The sequence below is a fragment of the Podarcis tiliguerta genome (assembly GCF_965153285.1).
Source record: "Podarcis tiliguerta genome assembly, chromosome: 1".
Lineage (NCBI taxonomy): Eukaryota > Metazoa > Chordata > Lepidosauria > Squamata > Lacertidae > Podarcis > Podarcis tiliguerta.
In genome coordinates, this window is record NC_139534.1 from 33,657,361 (window position 1) to 33,677,997 (window position 20,637).

The 20,637-nt window shown below is 41.7% G+C and overlaps 1 protein-coding gene across 2 annotated transcripts in view; it reads right to left on the reverse strand.

Annotated features, from left to right (window-relative positions):
- The window catches only part of GALNT13 (polypeptide N-acetylgalactosaminyltransferase 13), a 150,109-nt gene that overhangs the window by 33,526 nt on the left and 95,946 nt on the right, over positions 1 to 20,637 (reverse strand). For both annotated transcript variants that reach the window (XM_083409611.1, XM_083409612.1), the window contains exon 9: positions 2,202 to 2,341. In XM_083409611.1, coding sequence (XP_083265737.1) covers positions 2,202 to 2,341 — 140 coding nt within the window. The remainder of the gene's footprint in view (positions 1 to 2,201; positions 2,342 to 20,637) is intronic.

Sequence of the window (20,637 nt, forward strand, 5' to 3'; positions counted from 1 at the left end):
GGAAACGCCGTTTACCTTCCTGCTATAAAGCAGTACCTATTTATCTACTTGCACTTAGGTGTGCTTTCGAACTGCTAGGTGGGCAGGAGCTGGGACTGAAGGACGGGAGCTCACCCTGCCGCGGTGATTTGAACCGCTGACCATGCGATCGGCAAGCCCTAGGCACTGAGGTTTTACCCACAGCGCCACCCGCGTCCCTGTAAACAGACATGCTTAGCACACCTCATATTTCTGCATAACTGTTATACAGTGGTGCTTCTGGTTACAAACTTAATTTGTTCCGGAGGTCTGTTCTTAACCTGAAACTGTTCTTAACCTGAGGCACCACTTTAGCTAAGGGGGCCTCCTGCTGCCGCTGCGCTGCCACCACGCGATTTCTGTTCTCATCCTGAGGTAAAGTTCTTAACCCGAGGTACTACTTCCGGGTTAGCGGAGTCTGTAACCTGAAGCGTTTGTAACCCAAGGTACCACTCTATTGCTGTATTTTAAGTTTAGACTTGGCTTTTTCTTCAAACTTGTTTCTCTCCACTTTCTTAAAAAAAAAAAAAAAATCCTGCTGTTGAAGAATGTTGATGAACTTACAAGACTTGCTTGTGTCGATGAAAGTTTTGTGCCAACAGTTACTATTGCTATTCCCTGTACAGCTGGGATGGGGAACCTGTGGACCTCCAAGTGTTGCTGGAATCTCCTGTTGTTGCTAGAGCTGGCTGGAATCCAAAAACACCTGGTTTCCTATCCCTGCGACAAACCTCATAGCTCTATCTGCAGGAGTCTGGTGGGTGGGGTGTCCTCATAAGCTCAGTGGACAGCTAGAAGCTGAAACTGACAAGCAATATTTATTTCACAGCTGCTGCTTGAAATTCTCCTCTTGTTTCCATAGAAACCTAGCACTTATTGGTGAAAATAATGTGTTTTTAATGATTGTTTCGTAACTTCACTTACCTTAGTTTCCCTGAACTGTCAGTTACGTGGCAAAACTCTCATTATTTCACGCCTATTAAGTGTGCCGTTTAAAAAATGTCCCAGAATTATTATTAGGTTTCTTTCTCTAAACCTGGTTTCGACTGACAAGCCTTTGAGTGAAACCTGATCTGGCATTGTAATTTATAATTCTAAAAGTAGAGATGAATGTCATTTGTAAAAGCAAATGCAACCCCTCCCCCTCCACTTTTTAAATACATCACTGCCAGATGTTTCAAACAAAAAAATGTACAGCATTTAAGAATTAAACGAGATGAAAGACAAGGGAAGATTACAGTAGCAAATTATCTGACAATTTGGACTGCACCAAATCTCTAAATTCTGGTGCCGGGGTGCGATGGGTTGGGGTGGGACACTTGAAAGCAGATTTCAAAAGTTTTAGCCAAATTCAGGAGGAGATCTCATGTCAGTGAACATGGAAATGATTTCCCATGACTCATAACCCACACAGATCTTTGGAGAGGCGTCTAAGCAATTGATTTGTCTAAAGCAGAAATGAAAGCATTCCTTGTTTTTTAAAGTTACGGCACATATGCAATGCAAATCATGATTCTGGACAACCATCTTTGTTTAGGTTTTTGTATTGTGAAGAATCAAGAAAGTGAAGGTTTTTTTGGGGGGGAGGGGGGATACAATCCTTCAAGTCACCTGCAATTTCTCCTCCTGTTCGCCTTTCTCAAACTTTATGCATGGCAGGAGGAAGGACTGAGAGGCCTCAGGCATGAGACACGCTAGGATGAACTGGGAGATTTATCTCTAATCCTCTCGTGCAATGAGAGAGAGAGTGAGGATAAGCACACTAGCTCTGCCCTGGCCTCCACACCATCCAGGAGTTGGAAGGATATATTCTACAATGAAGAACATTTTCAATTTGTGGAGCCCCCTTTCACACATTAAAACCTTGATTTCCCAGGCCTCCAAATTACACAAAGCACCTACACACAGCTTCAGAAGTTACTTCTCCAAGAGCAACACTGATATTGATAGTGGAGTTAGAGCTCACACAGTACACCACCTTCTCCCTCATCACATGAAAAACAAAACGTTAACATATTTTCAGAAAATGTTACTTAAAAGTTACCTAAATGTATAACATTTAAAGTGTCAAGGGCTGCACAGGGAACAATTAAAAAGCCCTGGGCTCATTTCAGATGATCTTTTTTTAAAAAAACAACAACAACAACCCAAAACCATCCTTGTGCAAAATAAACAATTCATACCTCTCCAAGGGAGTAATATCGTCGGGGAATCTGGGAGTCTGGATAGACATTTTCTAGGTACCATGAAAACGGTTTGCATTTTAAGTTCTCTCTCAATGCTTTTCTGACTGATACGTCTCCATAATCCACTTTGACAACTCCTGTAAAAAGAAATTCAGAGGAAAAATAGTAATTAATATTCATATTCTTTTAAACCATCCCCAATGACAATGAGTAGTTAATTACATTTTTAAAAAAGCTACACTAACGATATTCCCAATTTACCTACCTCCGTTTCCCTATTTTTGTTATTGTACATGCATAACTTTCAGACAGCACTTCATAAACAAATGTTTTATTTATAGATTGAATATATTATATTATAGATTGAATTCCCCATTTGTTAGGGGAAAAACAATTGCCTGTATCTGCTGCAACACTAAAGTGTCATGAAATGGAGAAGAGATTACTAACTAGCCTGCTATCTTAAAAAAGACTTTAAAAAAACTTTGCCTACATGCACATTTGCACTGCAGTTGCCAGTATTGTTTAATTTCTTATCTGGAAAAGTGTTACAGAAGTGATGGTACCAGCATAGACAGGCAATTATTGTAGCCTTTACACCATCAGGTGTTGTTAGCATAAATGAATCAGTTCTTTTTACATTTATGTACGTATCAACCAGATCAGTCTTCTGACAGCTTGTGGACCCTGATGAAAAACGAAAGTATGGCAGATACAATTGTAGACTAGCTGAGCTAAGGGGAGGAAAAAAAATTGTGATGGAAATTGGAAAAGTATATATGCACGTGGTTGCTAGTTTCATACTGTTAGATCAATAAACAAAGATGCAAGGAGCATGCATCACCGAAAGAACGCTGCAGATGCATGAAGGCTGTTATCACCTTAACAACAGCTGTACAATTTCAAGGGCTCTTGACCCGTGCAACATGCTACACACCACCGATGCTAGATGCTAGCCACACTACAGTGTAGAAGCTGCATGTGTATGGCTAAGAGCCCTTTAGAGTTGTGGCATACTGACCATGAATGGGTGATTTGGGCAGCCTCCAGGTAATTGCCATCACATTCATTAAGCCTGCTATAACTGTTCCCTATATATAATCAAAGAATAGATGGCAGCTTTTCGCAGGCCTTTTCTTATCTTGTGATAAGGTTTAAACCATGTATTAGGAGGAGGCCTGTCATATGGAAAAAAAGCAGCATTTGATAAAAACGATCTTGCAATGTACTTTTCAGTGGCATCAAAGTGCAAGGAATAGTTAATGTAACTTACTCCCCTTTATTTTCAGAAAAAGGGCATATATAATTTATTTATACTGCAATCTGCAGTGCACAATTTAAAAAACCACACGGCGTCTATCACAGAACATTACAATTGCTACAGCAGGCAGAAATATCATTATGCGGTCAGTTGAGACCTGCTGCAATTTCTAAGTGGTTCACAGGGGGGAAAGTTTGGGAAATACTTGCTTTTTTTGCAAAAAATAAAATAAAAAATGGTGGGCAGAACTGTTTTCAGCAGACGACAGTTGCCTTTCTGGTTTCAATAGGAGCAGTGTTTCAGATTTCTAGTGTCACTACTTGGAAAGCCTGAGTTAAATGATCACAAGGCACAGACAAATTTTGAGGGGAGACCAAAAAGCAAACTGAAAGTATAGGGTTTTTTGTTTTTGTTTAAATAACAACAGCAGCAGTGGCAAAGCTAAGACTAAATAGGTTTTTTCCCCTTGGTGCTACTTAAGAGAAATTAACTGGTAGCTTATATACGTTCAATGAAATGCTGACTTTTACACACAGCATCCAGCAGGTGGAACTGTTTTCCCACAAAAAGCCAAGACTCAACACTATATAAATCTTTCGATGAATTTTCAAATAGAATGAATCTGTTCCCAGCCAGGAATGCAAAACCCACACAGAGAGAGACTCACATACAACAATGTCCACATCTTACTCATGTGAACGGGATTCAGTGCAATAAGTATGCCAAGCTGTGCAGATGATTTTGTCTAAATTTCAATACTGTTCTTCGCAAGAAAAAATTATTGTCATTGTCAGGGAACTGCCATCGGAACCGGAGGAGGTGAGAGGGCTCCCGGATGATGGTGGAGAGGGTCCCAGTAGGAGGAGGGATAGCCCATATGCTGGGGAAGGAAATCAGCGCAACACCAGTGGAGAAGGGGAGGAGATAGAGGAAGCGGAGAGTTGGCTCCAGGACTCTTCGCAGGAGACAAGCGGAGAGGGGACAAGTGCTCCGTTGCCCGCGCCCACAGTGCGCAAAAAACTTTCATGCAGGCAACGGGGGAGGAGACTGGGCATCAAGCAGCTTTTATGTTGGAAGCGTTTTAAGAAACGCCCACTGACGGATTCTGCCAGCGACTGAGGCAGCCACGAGAGAGTGGCTGCTCTCTCAGAAAGGGTTCAACCATGCAAGATAGTCATGAGTAAAGGCAACTTACGCACAAGCAATCCCTAGAACCATTACAGTCATAATATAAACAAACATTTACAGATTTTTGATTCAAATATTTAGCCTTGTAAATGCTATTAATAATGATGCTTTGGATAGTGTCAGACAGTACAATCAGTAGGCAACAGCGGATGCCCACCTGACCCATACACCTGCTTTTCATGCTTCCTGAATATTGCGTGTCAAAGCCCCAAGCCACCCCCATGAGAAGAAAGACACAAGGACACAGAATTTTAGGTTAATGTTAATGGGCAAAATTTAGGCCACAACTTTATTGGTTACAGAATATGAGCAGTATTGGCTTAGGCATTGGCATCAACAGATTATATCTGACTCCTGCCCGCCTTGCAGGGAGCCTGGTAAGGGTAAATCACCAGTAGGGAGAGCCCCACCAATGTGGACCGACTCGAGCTTCCCCTCGGTTCCCACTGGGGTCATGGCATGGCCCTCGCCCCTCCCCAAGCTTCGGATGAGATCCACAGTCCTGGATTCCTTTAACAGAATACCCTTGAGCACGGAGGGGCAGGTGATGGCCGCACCTCCCTTCCCCCACACACTGCTATTCCAATGCCTAACCACCAAGCCTTACAAAGTTGTGATGATTGCTACGAGGTAGGCAAAAACCAAGTGGCAAAAGTCCTACCAGGCCCCTCAACGGTGACCAACCGAAGTCCATAGCAAGGCCAAAGGCGCAACCTGAGAAAGAGCGGGAGATCCACGGTGCGAGGATGAAAAGGGGCAACTCAGCGTCACGCTGTGGTTTAAATCGGCCCCGGCCACGCCCCAAAGCCACCTGATTGGCCGCTTGGCTAACTGGCATACCCGGGCCTCCCCAGCATAAGGCGGGATGCAGTTCCACCCCCCCCCACGCTGAGGAGGGAGGCTTGGTGGCTCGCCTGCAATGCATCCCCACAAAGAGGTGGAGCCGATTTGTGCAAAAAGAGAAGTAGCTTAACTTCACTATGGAAATGTGTGGGCGTCCAAACAGGGCTCATCCATCTAAGCATAGAGCAGACACATTGCACTAGGAACACACACAGAAACATATGCACACACATCAGTTGCTTATCCAGCGTGGCTGCTTAATCATAACATCCAAAGCTACTCTGAAGACTTTATGATGTCACCTCTGAGCTCTCCAATGCTGCTGCTGTTTGCCTTTGCTATGCCAGCAAAACAACACCCCAGTGAAAGCTCAACAACAACAAACAAACAAATCCTGATTTAGGTGTGTCTGACTGCACGGCTGCACGCATGCACACAGCGCCAAACAAGGAAGTAGCCCCAAAACATCCTAAAGACGTCATGAAAAGGGTTGGAGCAGGGGTACAGCAGGCTAGCACACACTCTGCCAACGTGTGCAGGATTCTGGATTATTGGCATATATTGTGGAAAAATATGTTCAAATATGAATCTTTGCGGGGGGAGGGGGGAATTAATTCAAGATTTATGAGGCAATGGGACAGAATTAATATTATTAAGGAACAATCTGAACTGACACGGTTTGGAAATGGTGAGGGTAGAAAGGTTCAGGCACTAATAAGATGAGTGATGGCCTTGCTGTAGAATGTTAATTCAATCATGTTGGAATTCCTCAGGTTCATATGACCAAATACATTGTGAAGTCTGAACAGTACCTAATTACAGGGTGACTCAGAACTTATACTGCAGCTCTATATCCAGGTTCTAGAGTCCCTAAACCTGGGTATTTAGTACCATGTCCAGTCCTCCTTAACATCTTATGGGAGAGGGTGCAGGACATTTGTCAGTTCAAAGGTCACATTTCCTCATAGGCAGCCTTCTGAAAGCTACAAGCCAGTGGTGGTTGGAGTCAGAAGCAGACACAGGCAGGACAAAGAATGCTAATGTTACAATTACAGAACAAGCTTGCTTCTATACACACTAAGACATCCCTCTCTACACTCCATCCAGACAAGAAGCAGAGTTTTCACAGACACGTTCCAGCCAGGCAAAACCACTAAGGTGGGTGCAAAGGAGGACCAATGAGGGTTGTAACTAGGAAGTGGATGTGGCCTGGGAAGAGTCCTGAGGGTCAAACCAAGACATATGGAGGGCCACATTTTGTCCCCGAGTCTGTAGTCTCCCATCTCGGCCACAAAATGTCAAGTGAAAAGTGGCCCTGGAAAGCAGAATTACTATGCAAAATCTCTTTATAGAATGCGATGACCCACTTAGGTGGGTTGATTTGTTGGATGAGAAAATATATGATAGGAAAGTGTAAAGTAGGATAATTAACACAGGTTCAGGGATTAAGAGAGAACAACTAGGAATCCATCAGCCCACCAAGTGGTTAATGCTGAAAGTTTGCATGCTTCTTAGAAGTCTGATAAAGTACAGCAGCATCGATTACTATGGCTAACTTTGAGCAGTTGCTGTTGCTCTGTCTTCAGTTACAAACTTGTTCTGTTGTCAGGGCAGAAATGAGGACTTATCTCTTGATGCTTTCTTGCTGTTTCCTGGGTCTTTGTTTAGGGAAGGGGTTAATACATTCACACAGACAAAATTTTATCCATACCAATGGTGCTGTTTCAGACAGGTCAATAAAACTTTTTTTTTTTACTTCTGTTTCTTCTCCTGCTTCTTTCTTCTTAGGAAAAAAAAAAATCTACAGAAGGTCATGTAACTGGTTATCTTTTTGACATCTGACAGGAAGGTGTTCCACTGGGTGGGCACCACATTTACAAAACTGCTGCTTTCACATGCAGCATAGAAGTCATTCCTGCTGCCTGACTTTATGATGATCTTCTTCTTCTATTTCTTCTTCTAATATATAGACCGCTTCATGGCATAAAACCATCAAAGTTGTGTACACAGTAAAAACAGGATAAAACGCTGAAAGACAAGCTCTGAGCGCAATCAAATCAATTCAGCAAATGCTAAAACAATAAAAAACCCATCCATGCAAACTCTAAAAACAACAAAAACCATCTAATCAAATATAAAATTGATCTTCCATAAATTATTGTGCTGCACCTCAGGGAAAGCCTTCTTCAACAACAACAGTGACGAAAAGGTATTCAGTAGGTGCCTAAATATCATGACAGCAGATGCCTGATTGTGGCGGATAATTGATCTCAGGGAACAGGAGCTGTAATGCTAAAAGCCTGGTTTCTCGTACAGGGTAAGCACACATCTGAGGAATATGGTTAATTATCATGTGTTGACTGATGTATTGTGTTCCCCCCTGTTTATGTGAGGAAAGACTCCCCTAAATTCCTGGAACCAGTAAAGGGTTAGAATTTAATTAAAACCCCTGAATTTCCAGATCCAGTAGGGATTCAATTGCTGGAATAGCCAGGCCAGCCTGATAATGGCTGTGAAGTATGAGTCATTAATCTAACAAAGGCAAGGCAATGAGCCATTAAGAAAGTGGGGACTCTGTGCCAGACACAAATGGGTGGAGCCCAAGTGGGCAGAGACAAAAAGAGTTTGGAGTTTTTAGGATTTAAATTTGCTGTGGTGTATTCTTGGGGAAAGGGTTTCGGCCTGTAAGCGGCAAGCTGGAAGGAGGGTCAGAGCGATGGTTGAGGTCTTTTCAGATCCCAGGCTACAGCTATGAGAGAAGCATGAACCTTTTTGGAGTGTTAATGCTTTGAACTGTTCCGTCCTGGGTTTGGGTTGTATGCATGTGTAAATAGACCATATATCATAGAGACACCACCGTCTGTGCTGTGCCGCATTTCCAAAGGAAACATTAACTCTGGGTAACCTCCTGGAACCTCACAACTTGCATGTAACAATAAATTTTGTAAGCCTCTCCCCAAGAAATCCATTATCACAACCTCTACGTTTGTCACTTCCAACACCATATATAATCATTTTGATTTGTAAATTATAAAAGCCTTTAGAAAGAAGTAAAAACAGGGCAATAGCATCCCTCTCAATTTCTGACAGTCTGAGCTTTTCCTCATAATGTAAAATACTGTGCTCTGTCATTTTTTGCAGTTAATCCAAGCAACTGTGACAAAGTGCCATTTTTTAGCACAAAGCCAGGCCTGCAACAAGGATGGGTAAATCTGTCAGTTTCAGTTTCTCTCGTGTGTTTTTTTCAATCTTAACTTCAGTTATCCACATTTCCACAAAAGCGTTTCTTATTTAAAAACAATCCCAGAAAAAATCACCAGCATTTTAGTGTAAATTTCTTCTAATATGCACATTTTTGCAAAGTAATATAAGACATTTTTGTATGTTAATTTCATTAATATGTGCAAGTTAACCCACATATGTACTTCTGTACACATTACTAGGGTAGAGAGCTGGATTGCAAAATTTGAAGAAGTGCAAATTTCAAAAAATGGTTTTGTTTCAGTTCTTGTATTGTTTTGGAAAGTGCTAATTTAGTAAGCACACCTTTACATGCAAACTGAATCTAATTTCTCCCCCATTCCTACCTGCAGCACAATTGCTGTCCACAATTAGGGCTGTGCAACAGATTTGAATGAACCCCATGGCTTCTGGGGCCATGGCTTCTGGGCTCCCCATTCTGCCTCCTGTATTATTTAACATCTATGTAAACCAGGGGTGCACAACCTGCAGCCCTCCAGTTGTTTCTGGACTACAATTCCCATCAGCCCCAGCCAGCATAGCCAGTGATCAGGGATGATGGGAGGTGTAGTCCAACAACATCTGGAGGACTGCAGGTTGTGCACCCGATATAAACCATCTGGGGATTTGGTGCACAATGTCATCAGTATGCTGAAGACACTGAGGCATCTGATCAAAGATCTGTATTTTAAAATAAGCTTAAAAATATATTTGTAGATGCTTGCTCCAAATGCTTGCTCCAGGCCAGGCAGAAACCACCTGGCTGAGAGCTTTTGTTTATTCTCCTGAACAAGGGCCCCTCATTGATTTGTTGCAGTACCTCAAAGTTGTAAAAAAGGAGCAAAAGCTGGGAGCAAAAGGTCATACGAATTACAGAATACAATCCAAGCTGCAAAAACACTAATTAGAGTTGGTAAATAGTGCCTCCCATCAAACATGGTTTAAGGTATCCTGAGAAGGTTAAAAGGCAAAGAGCTAATAGCAACAACTTATATTAGATTCTTATTTCATTGATGGTGTGTGAGAAGGTGAACCCAAGACCTCTGTTTATATGACAAAATTTGAAACCATGAGCCATCTGTTTTAGCCATTTGCCCCTGTTGCCAAGAGCAGAAGAGCAAAGAGCAGAAGAGCAAAGAGCAAAGGGTGATCTGATATTTAAGATGTCTTGTCAAGACAAATGTAAGATATATGATAGAAGGAAATATAGCTCTTTGTCTCCCATAAAAGGTAATAGGAAATGGGTGTATCTTTTATGATTGGTTCTAGCAAACAGCCAATAGGAATTTCAACCAGGCTGATTGGACAGAGGCAGCCAAAGGAGGAGTAAGGAGGCTGGGCTGAGGGAATATAAGTGCTGGTCACCAGGGCTGGGGTGTGCAGAGCTTTTGGTAAATATACCACTGTGCCAATCATTTATTTGTCTGACAAATAAATTATTATTTTAATTTCTCTATTGCTGCGTTGAATATTTCATTCCAGCTAAGCGTTAACCACAAGCAGGGTGCTACAACACGGCAGCTCTTTTTTTCTCCACTCCATTAAAATCAGGAGAGGTTGGGAAGGTGATGGACAGGTGTCTGGAGGCAGTGCTGGGATGGGGGCAAAAAACTAAGGCTGAATCCTGATAAGATGGAAGTGCTATGGGTAAGTGATTGAAACTCATTGGCCTGAATACCAGATATATTTGTCATATGTGATTGTGACATAATTATCTTTAACCCTGCCAATCTTCGTGGGAGGAGCAAAACCATTCACATAGATATCAGTATTAAAACTGAACAGCAGGGATCAAACACGTTAAAATAATTGCAGGTTTTTGTATGATATCAAGGTATCGTGACATGGTATCCTGGAGTGTAAACACACACACACACACACACACACACACACACACACATACCTGAGGCAGAAAATAAAGGCTTTTAATTCAAACACCCTGCAGTTTGGAAGAACGACATTCTGTTTCTGCTTCATGCTGCGTATTTTCATCCTGTGACCCGCTAATCTCCAATTAACTACATTCTCAGTGTGATCCTACCCGCAAATTGAAAAGTCTAGCCATCTATATCAGAAGATGTTAATAGCTTTGCTTTTAACAGTGAGAAAGGGCTACAGCTCAGCTCTTCCAGAATTAAGTTCAAGAAATATGTTTCTAAGATTTGTTTGTGCAAAATTCTTGCTTACATAAGCACACAAACATATCCCCCATTCTTGCTATCCGCTGCAGTGGACCTATAAATCATGTTGTTATCTGAGAAGAAAAAAATCGGGTGGGAGTGTCCCCATCACTGAGTGAAAAACACACAAGAAAATCTCAAAAGATACTAGTTAAACAATGGTTTGGATTCAAAAACTCCACGATTTTTACTTGTGCAACAGGTGTTTCTCTATTCCTTTCTGCTACAGACCTCTGAAAAGGTATTTCTGACTTGCTCAGGAGTGGCTTTCAGGGAGCGAAAGAAGCAGTAGGAGAGAGGGAAAGGCCCACTATACTTGTGGAAAGGGAATTCAGAACCCCACTTTGTATGAGCAAAAGTGTCTTCTGCTCATACAAGGGTAAAATTTGGGTCCATATCCGTACCCTTGGCCCAGTATACCTGAAGGAGCGTCTCCACCCCCATCGTTCTGACCGGACACTGAGGTCCAGCGCTGAGGGCCTTCTAGCGGTTCCCTCCCTGCGAGAAGCCAAGTTACAGGGAACCAGGCAGAGGGCCTTCTCAGTATTGGCACCAGCCCTGTGGAACGCCCTCCCACCAGATGTCAAAGAGAAAAATAACCACCAGACTTTTAGAAGACATCTGAAGGCAGTCCTGTTTAGGGAAGCTTTTAATGTTTAATAGACTATTGTATTTTAATATTCAGTAAATGCTGTAGCTCTTCTGCTTTCTGGCCCACCACCATTTGCTTGTATAATGGTGGGTGCAAGAACATGCATATCGAAGACTATACTATCACCATTCTACTTGTGAGATCCAACTTTTATAAACTTTTCTCCTACAAGAACTATGCAGCCAGCATATGGGTCTCATAAAGGTAAAGGTAAAGGTACCCCTGCCCATACGGGCCAGTCTTGACAGACTCTAGGGTTGTGCGCCCATCTCACTCAAGAGGCCGGGAGCCAGCGCTGTCCGCAGACACTTCCGGGTCACGTGGCCAGCGTGACAAGCTGCATCTCGCGAGCCAGCGCAGCACACGGAACGCCATTTACCTTCCCGCTGGTAAGCGGTCCCTATTTATCTACTTGCACCCAGGGGTGCTTTCGAACTGCTAGGTTGGCAGGCGCTGGGACCGAACAGCGGGAGCGCACCCTGCCGCGGGGATTTGAACCGCCAACCTTTCGATTGGCAAGCCCTAGGCACTGAGGCTTTAACCCACAGCGCCACCCGCGTCCCAATGGGTCTCATACATTAGTGCAATTAGGAACCCAGATATTGGCTCTGTATTCTCATGAGACAGACAGAAAAGGGTGAGAACGGGCTGATCTGCATGTCATGGCTTAGCATGAACATGTAAGCAAGTGAGCTTCCAAAGAGGAGATGGTGGCTGCTTTGCTCCTTCTCAGTCATCCTGCTGCTGCGCAAAGCCATAGTTTGGCTCATCATGGCAACTGAATCTAGGATTGTGGTTTAGCTCTCCTAGGCAAACCATGTGCTGTCAACCATAGGACAAACCTGGGTTACACTATGGGGTCGAATGCACAGTATTACAAGTGGCACAATGATATACTGAGCAGGGTGTTGACTAAGAAGTAAAAGTGGATTTCTATTTCCACTTTTCATTCCCTCTGAAACTCTATTACAGTAAAGTGTGATCAAAGTCTTTGTTCAATGCACTTTTTTCGCAGAGTAGGAAACAGAATAGGAAAGCCAATACAGGGCAAATACAAAGTGTTCATCACACCTAGATTAAGTACTGATTCTAGGCCAGTGTATTTTTTTCCTTAAGTGTTTAGTACTATCCTGACTCCGTGTCACTGTGCCTGGTCACACTGTCATGTCATGGCTTCAGGAACTAACCAAAGCTAAATTCAGATTGGCCTTCCTTGCGTTGTTCAGTTCATTCACTATTACAAGAAGTCCTGATTATCATAAGTACTTTTAAGTTATGTGTGGATACAAATATATTAATGCAGAAAGTAGGTTCTGATTTCACTTTTACGATTTACTTCAAAGGCAGCTTACTCTCGGGAGTAAGGCTGCAAGAGAAAATAAAAACTTCAAAAGCCTTCAAATGCACCCCACTGATTTCACTACTTCATAAGGTGAAAGGAATTAAAAACATGCGGGGGAAATTCCGAGGCAAATGCGGTTAGCAATATATAAGTTGTTCAAGAAAGAAACAGAAGGAAGTATTCAGTGCAGCTTATAGTAGGTGACATGGGTGGCCTTTGAGAGATAATTTTCATGAAGCCTAAAGGACAAGTGCGTTTGAGACATGATTTGAAAGCAATTGCTTGAAGAAAACCTGTTTTAAACTCCCCTCATTCCCAAGCACAATATTCAAACTTACTGCAAATCCCTGGCTTGGGGAACATTTCAGGTTAGTAAAGACAAAATTTACATTTAGTAGCCAGAGGGGGAGAATGCAAGAAGGAGGAAGTAAATCATGCTGTGAAAAAAATAATCCAGTTCATAGCAATGGAGCATGCAAACACACACACACACACACACACAACACATGTGTATCCAATGAGGTATTAGAATATAAAACCAGATAAAGCAAAATGGTGGGGGAGAAGAAAAGCAAACATTCCACTGGATTTTGATACTTAGGCGGAATACCTTTAACACAACACTCATGTGAGATAGGTTAGGCCAGAGACAGCAACCAGGCGCATTTCATGGCTGAATGAGGATTTGATCGTGTGTACAACCATTACAGAACACAGGCTCTTCCTATTTAATTGTAACTCGAATGTGTGTACAGTGGTACCTTGTGTTACAGACGCTTCAGGTTACAGATGCTTCAGGTTACAGACTCCTCTAACCCAGAAATAGTACCTCGGGTTAAGAACTTTGCTTCAGGATGAGAACAGAAATCGCACGGCGGTGGCGTGGCGGCAGCGGGAGGCCCCATTAGCTAAAGCGGTACCTCAGGTTAAGAACAGTTTCAGGTTAAGAACGGGCCTCCAGAACGAATTAAGTTCTTAACTCGAGGTACCACTGTATGCCTTTCGAGGGCAAAATCCTTCCAATGCGGCTTACAAAATTAAGACAACAGGGAACTATACAGTATTTAAAATACAATTAGAGCCAGTCAATGCTAAACCCATAAAAAAAATCAGCAGCTAAAATACCAGCCTCCATAAAAATGGAATGAAAGGTTGAACAGTTCTTTTCTCTGGTGCCTCTCAGTGTAATAGATCCTGACGGCAAGCCAGAGAGCAGCTGTTCTTGGCAGTCCTTCCGATAACCTGGGCCCCAACTGCCTAAGGCAGGTATGGGAAACCCGTGGCTCTCCAGGTGTTGTAGGACTTCATCCTTGACCATCCTTGATCACTGTCTATGCTGGTTCTGGCTAATGGGAGTTTGAGCTAATGGGAGTTTGAGATGTGAGAACTGCACACAGAACTCCCATTCCTTGTAGTGGTTAGAGTGTTGGACTAGGACCCAGGAGACTGGATTCTGAATCTCCACTCAGCCATGAAGCTCATTGGGTGACCTTAGGCCAGCCTCACTCACTCACAGCCTAACCTACCTCACAGTGTTGTTGTGGGATTAAAGGAGGACAGGGAAAACCATATAAGCCACATTGAGCTCTAGGGAGAAAAAGGTTGGTATATAAGAGCAATAAATAAATAAAATAAGTAAACTGTGGGGTGGGGGGCAACAACAAAAACAGGGTTCTGCTAAGTGCAAATGCTGCATGGGTGCTGGGCTTAGACTGAACCCAAACTGGCCTTTTCTATATATTTACCCAGCATATGAAGTTTATGAAGGGTCAAATCAACACACAGTTCTTTCATACGTTTTGAGAAACACAGTTGCAGAAGGGAGTTGAAAATCAGCTGCAGCACAGTTCCTCAAAATTAACTGAAATTAGGGATAAGCTGAGATTCCCTTACCCTATTTACTGAAATATATGTCTGTTGTTAACATGAAATAGAAAGCGTAGGAGAGCGATTTGAATAGGCATTAAACGTACCGTAGCATTCACATTTGCATTACAAAGCACTTTAAACACCATTTGTGAAAACAATCAAAGATATACAGTCTGATCCCAAACATGTTTACTCTGAAATCAGTCTCTCTTTTACGACCAATTGTCCCAAATCAACAAGCCAGCGCACCAACAGCAGCATCTTACAGGAAAAAACTGAAGGCTCTCAGTGACAGCAGAGGCCCCTCCCTCCTTTCCGCACCAGCACAAAATAAAATTTATCCCCCTGCCACTCTCACAACTCTATGTTTCCTGTCCCCCAAAAAACTTGAAATGAAATGTTGCTTTCTGAGAAGAAAGCAGTCTCAAACAGAAAATAATCTAACCCTCCCTTTCCCCCCTGAAAAGAATGTGGTAGCTTTTTATTTGTATTAATGCGTTCTTATCTCTTATCTCCAATCCATTCTGCGAAGGCAAATAATAGACTTTTAGACTTCAGAAGACTGTAGTGTTTCAGCTTCCTCCCATCTATTTTTTTCAGCAAGCTGAATGCTGGTAAATAAAACCTGTTCCAGAATCAATCTCCAGTTCTAGCTGCATGGATATCAAACTATATATCCCACCGGTGCTCCCTTGCAGAATCACTTCTCTCTCCCAGCTACCTCCTCTGCCTTCAGATTCATCTTTATTTACTTTCTCTGCAGCTTTTAAAGTATTGAGACCCTTGAGACCAAATCCTCTTTCTCTCTAGAATGTCTCTTCTTTTTGTCGTTACTTACAGTTTGTGAACCTTTGAAAACTACAGCAAAAACTGTGCTACATCATAATGTAAGTGACGTACCACTAACTTACACCATAATTTAAGATAAATACACTTTTAACGTTTTGGGGTGGGGTTTTTTTGAAAGAAAGCAAACCTAATTTAATATGTTCTCTTAAATGAATCAATAAGAGACTCTACCTCATTATAAATACCCTTACGAACACATATTTAGCATGTGCAAATGATACGTGAACCACTAAATGCTAGTTTCTTGTTATTGCATAGTAGCAAGTCCCATTATCACAATAACAGTCTTTGAAAAGCCACTGGAACCATAGGAACTTATACAAGTTACATACATGAAAGATCCATAGCATCTCTTTCTAAGTGAGCATGTATCTGAAGATGTTTGTGTCAGCAAGTATTGTATGAATTGGTCTTTTACACTGGGTTTTCCAACTTAATTTCCCCCCAAACTGCTCACTACAAGGTTTGAACAGAACTTCTAATTGTTCTGTTAGTGTTCTTATAAATTATTTTATTTATTTGTTGCTTATCTATTCCACCTTCTTCTCGAAGAAGCTCAAGGTGGAGTACATGGTTCTCACTCTCCTTATTTAATCCCCACAAGCATCATGTGAGCTAGGTTAGGCTGAGATGCAGTTACTGTTCCAATGTCAGCTAGTGAGTCTCATGGCTGTATATAGTCATCCCCCCTGCCAACTTTGCGGTAGAACAGATTTCCTTCCATTTAAAGCATAACTACCCCTGTTCTGGTGTTGCACCTCTGTTTCACCACATGGGGCACATTCAGTGATCTGAAGCACACAGGGTTTTGCTACTACTAGGTAAAGGACTATGCAACAAGTCTGAGGCAAAAAGAAATTGATTTTCCATGTGCTGATATTGGGGCAATTACTGGCACCAGCAGCAAATTCAAAATCCTTGTGTGCAAGCCTAGCACTCCTTTCGTTGCCTATACCAGTGACTCCTAAACCAACATATCTACTGTGAAATTCAGGAGTATTTGATGAAGCCAGTGTAGATGTGCTTCCTTAAAACGTCTAAATGCCACAAAATGTCTTTAGATTGTACAAGCCTTGGCACTATATGAAATTTCAAGAAATAGGTAGGTTTCCAGCTGGAAATCCCTTGCAAGCAATCAAGAACAAGCCATCCACTATTACTCTTTCAATAAATATAATATCAGCAAACCAAAAGGTCATTTCCATTCACATATGTCTTCATAACCACTTTTAAAAATGAACCTCAGTAATTTCAATTTTTTCCCTTAATACACATTGCAGCAGGATAAATTTCATTTAAAACGGATCTTTGCTATTCAGCTAATCAAAATATCCTTCCTCTGGCCAGCTTAATCACACTAACCAAGAGTTAGCACACATTTCCGAGACAATGTTAAATACAGACTATCATGCTAGGCAAGGTTACTGCTTCGTTCTTGCGCAAACTAAGCAACGTGAAAACAGACCTCAGCAGTTTCCTTCCCAGAATCATGGTTCTTTGAAAGGTTTTCTCTAAGGTAATCAAGTCCACTTTCCAATATAGTGAAACATTTCAGTGCGTGATATTTTTCCTTGCTATTGTTTAGAAGGTCTAGAAATGCAGAATACCCATATTTCTAGGTAATGTGTCCAATTGCCCATCTGTTCTCAGTGTTAGAAATTCTCTTCCTGAGCTGCAAGAAAGGGCTAGCTATTAAAACCTTGATTATGCCCTAAAGGGACATCTGCCTCAACTTGAACTTGCAAGCACAACTTTGGGGAGCAAGTGTATTGAGTTCCAGGTGATTGCAATACAGATGCCTCAGGTTGGCTGCTGGATGTATATACTTCATCATGGTATACAAATGCAATTTCAAAAAAGAAAAGAAAAAAAGATTGGCTACTCTAGAGATGCTTGCCTCAGGTTTTTATGCAATAAAGCCATAACCACATACAGAATATTCCTAGCAAAGACGATGGCTTCAGAAATCACGTGATCTTTGGAAAGCTTTTCATGAGAACTTTTAAATAAAATATATAGATACAAGCTATGTGAGCAGGCATTGCCCTGAGATAGGCATAAAGCTTCCCAGAGGAGTACATTGTGTTACATGCAAGTAATGAAGGGAAAGATATGCCTATGCACATTCTCCAGCAGAAAATAGAACAGATATAGGCAGAAGGGTACAATTATTCTAAGCACCATTTCCCCCTTGAGTAATAGCTTCAATTCCTTTCCTCTTTTCACTATCCAGTATAATAGTGTTGCTTGCCTCGGAAAGGATTTGAAAGAATGAGCAAGCAGTAGTAAACAAACTAAAGAAAATATTTCTGCCTTCCCATACAATCCCTGCTTCTGGAAGTGTCTCACAAAAAGCCAGAGAAAGTGTAACATTTAAACGTCAAATGTGATTTATTAATATGCTGCTACTTCAACAAGTTTACAGCGGCTTCAAAAACACAGAAGTTATAAGCATCGAATAGTAGCCACAAAAACAAGAACCATAAATTAATAAAACTATGTGCAAGTTTTCCCAAATATATTTAACTTTTCAAGTGCTCACGTAGGAATTGATGCCCAGAAATCCATGTATCAAAAAGTTAAAATAAAAGTAGACTAAAGACGAAACGAAATCCAGGTATCGTATTTCCAGTCCTCTGACCATAGTTTTGAGATTGGGAATGAACAATGGTAATCTCCTCTCCTGTTGTGAGCACAGATCTCCTCCTCCCAGTTTCGTTTGTTCTAACCATAGTTGCCATGATGCCTAAACTGAGCAAACGATGGTGCTGGAGGCATGGTATGGAAGTTAACACTAACCACAGTTTGCTTCATTTGGATGGTATTATATTACCTAGAGTCTGTATAAATCTGTTCAAAAAGGCATTTGAACAATACTTCTGTTTCCTCTTACTCAGAAAGTTCCGTGACACAAAATGGAAAGTATTTCTGGGGAAAGGCGCCATGAAAACATTCCAAATAGCTTCTATTCAGTATGTTTTCTAACAGAAAAGTTGTCTTTCATGCATTTTCTACCTACCATTCAAAGAGGAAATTGGCAGTGCCATCAATTATTTATTCAGTTGTTTGCCTGCTTATTTCAAAAGCCTGGTAGTCCATAATAACATTTTTTTTAAAAAAAAAAATTATCTGAAATAAAATACCCACTTAAACATAAAATATGCATGGTATACTTCCTCCCCGCACCCCAAGTTGGCTTTGTGTATGAATTCTGAGGGTGTGTGACAAAAATAATCAGCAGTGACTCATTTTCTCCCCAAATTATTTTTGCTTCCTATTATTCGAGTCACCACTGAGGGAGTCACCTTGGAGGGATTTTTAGAATCTTATTGAGGCATACAAATGGCAACATATGCTTACTTGCAGTTGGTGAATTTGGTAGGGGAATTTCAGTGACCATTTCAAATGGTGAATTTGTCCCCCCATATATATTGGGTGGAGACACATTTATCATTTAAAAGTGATTCCAGCTGCTGCCATGTTTCACTCCCCCAGAGTGCCTTGAGAATTATACTATCCTCTAGTGCTGAGTGGAGAACTCTGTCAATTATGGCAAATGTATTCCTCCCTCCCTCTCCCACAGCATTCTAACTCTTGTGTCATTCCTGTGAACTAGAGAAGAAGCATGACAAAGGTCAGAGTTGTTACTGCTGCTACCACCAAAGCCACCAGCAGATATGTTGTTGTTTAGTCATTTAGTCGTGTCCGACTCTTCGTGACCCCATGGACCAGAGCACCCAGGCACTCCTGTCTTCCACTGCCTCCCACAGTTTGGTCAAACTCATGTTAGTAGCTTCGAGAACACTGTCCAACCATCTCGTCCTCTGTCGTCCCCTTCTCCTTGTGCCCTCCATCTTTCCCAACATCAGGGTCTTTTCCAGGGAGTCTTCTCTTCTCATGAGGTGGCCAAAGTACTGGAGTCTCAGCTTCAGGATCTGTCCTTCCAGTGAGCACTTAGGGCTGATTTCCTTAAGAATGGATAGGTTTGATCTTCTTGCAGTCCATGGGACTCTCAAGTCTCCTCCAGCACCATAATTCAAAAGCATCAATTCTTTGGCGATCAGCCTTCTTTATGGTCCAGCTCTCACTTCCATATATCACTACTAGGAAAACCATGGCTTTAACTATACGGACCTTTGTTGGCAAGGTGATGTCTCTGCTTTTTAAGATGCTGTCTAGGTTTCTCCCAAGGAGCAGACATGTAAACTGTAGGGGGGGGGGGAATGTAAACTGCACTCCCTGCCCTGGAATATTTTGGCATCAAACACTCCTTAAAGTGCCTAGCTGAAGTTGGTGCATTTCAGTGCAGGAATCTTCTGCCCAGCGTAGGGCTCAAACCCACAACCCTGAAATTAAGAGTCTCATGCTTTACCAACTGAGCTATCCCAGGCTTCCAATGGAGCTTACTCCCTGTGTGTTTAGGAATTCAATCCTCTGCACTTTTATTTGGGAGCACGCCAAGCTGAACTAAGTGAGGTGTACTTCTAAATAAACATGTATAGGATTGTGCTGTAAAATGGTGAAGCAAGGAGGAAGTTGAAAAGTGAGTGACATTTCCTTTAATTTGCTCACGGTAAACACTTACAAAGGAACATAGCTTTATAATTAATCATTGTCTCTTAATAATCCTGAAAGCTTTTTGTTTTAGAAAAAAAATAAAATTCAATATCTGCTTTGTTAGCCTAAAGCATTTGCTTTGTTTCTGAAGTAATTATTGAATCTGACCTTTACCCCCTGCTTTAGAAACCTGACACTGTTCTAAACCACACATAATTAAAAACTTAATCAAAATAGAAAACCATCACAAAAGCAATTACAATTAAACTTTGCATTATACAACATGCGGAGTTGTAAGCTCATCCTATTTTCCAAGCACCAAATTAATATTAAATGGGAAATTTTTGTGATAACAGCCTGAATAACGGAATGATGCCTACATTTATTGAAGACAAAGGCAGGAGGCAAACACAGGTAAAGCGGGAAGCTAATTATAGACAAGGCAGAGAAAG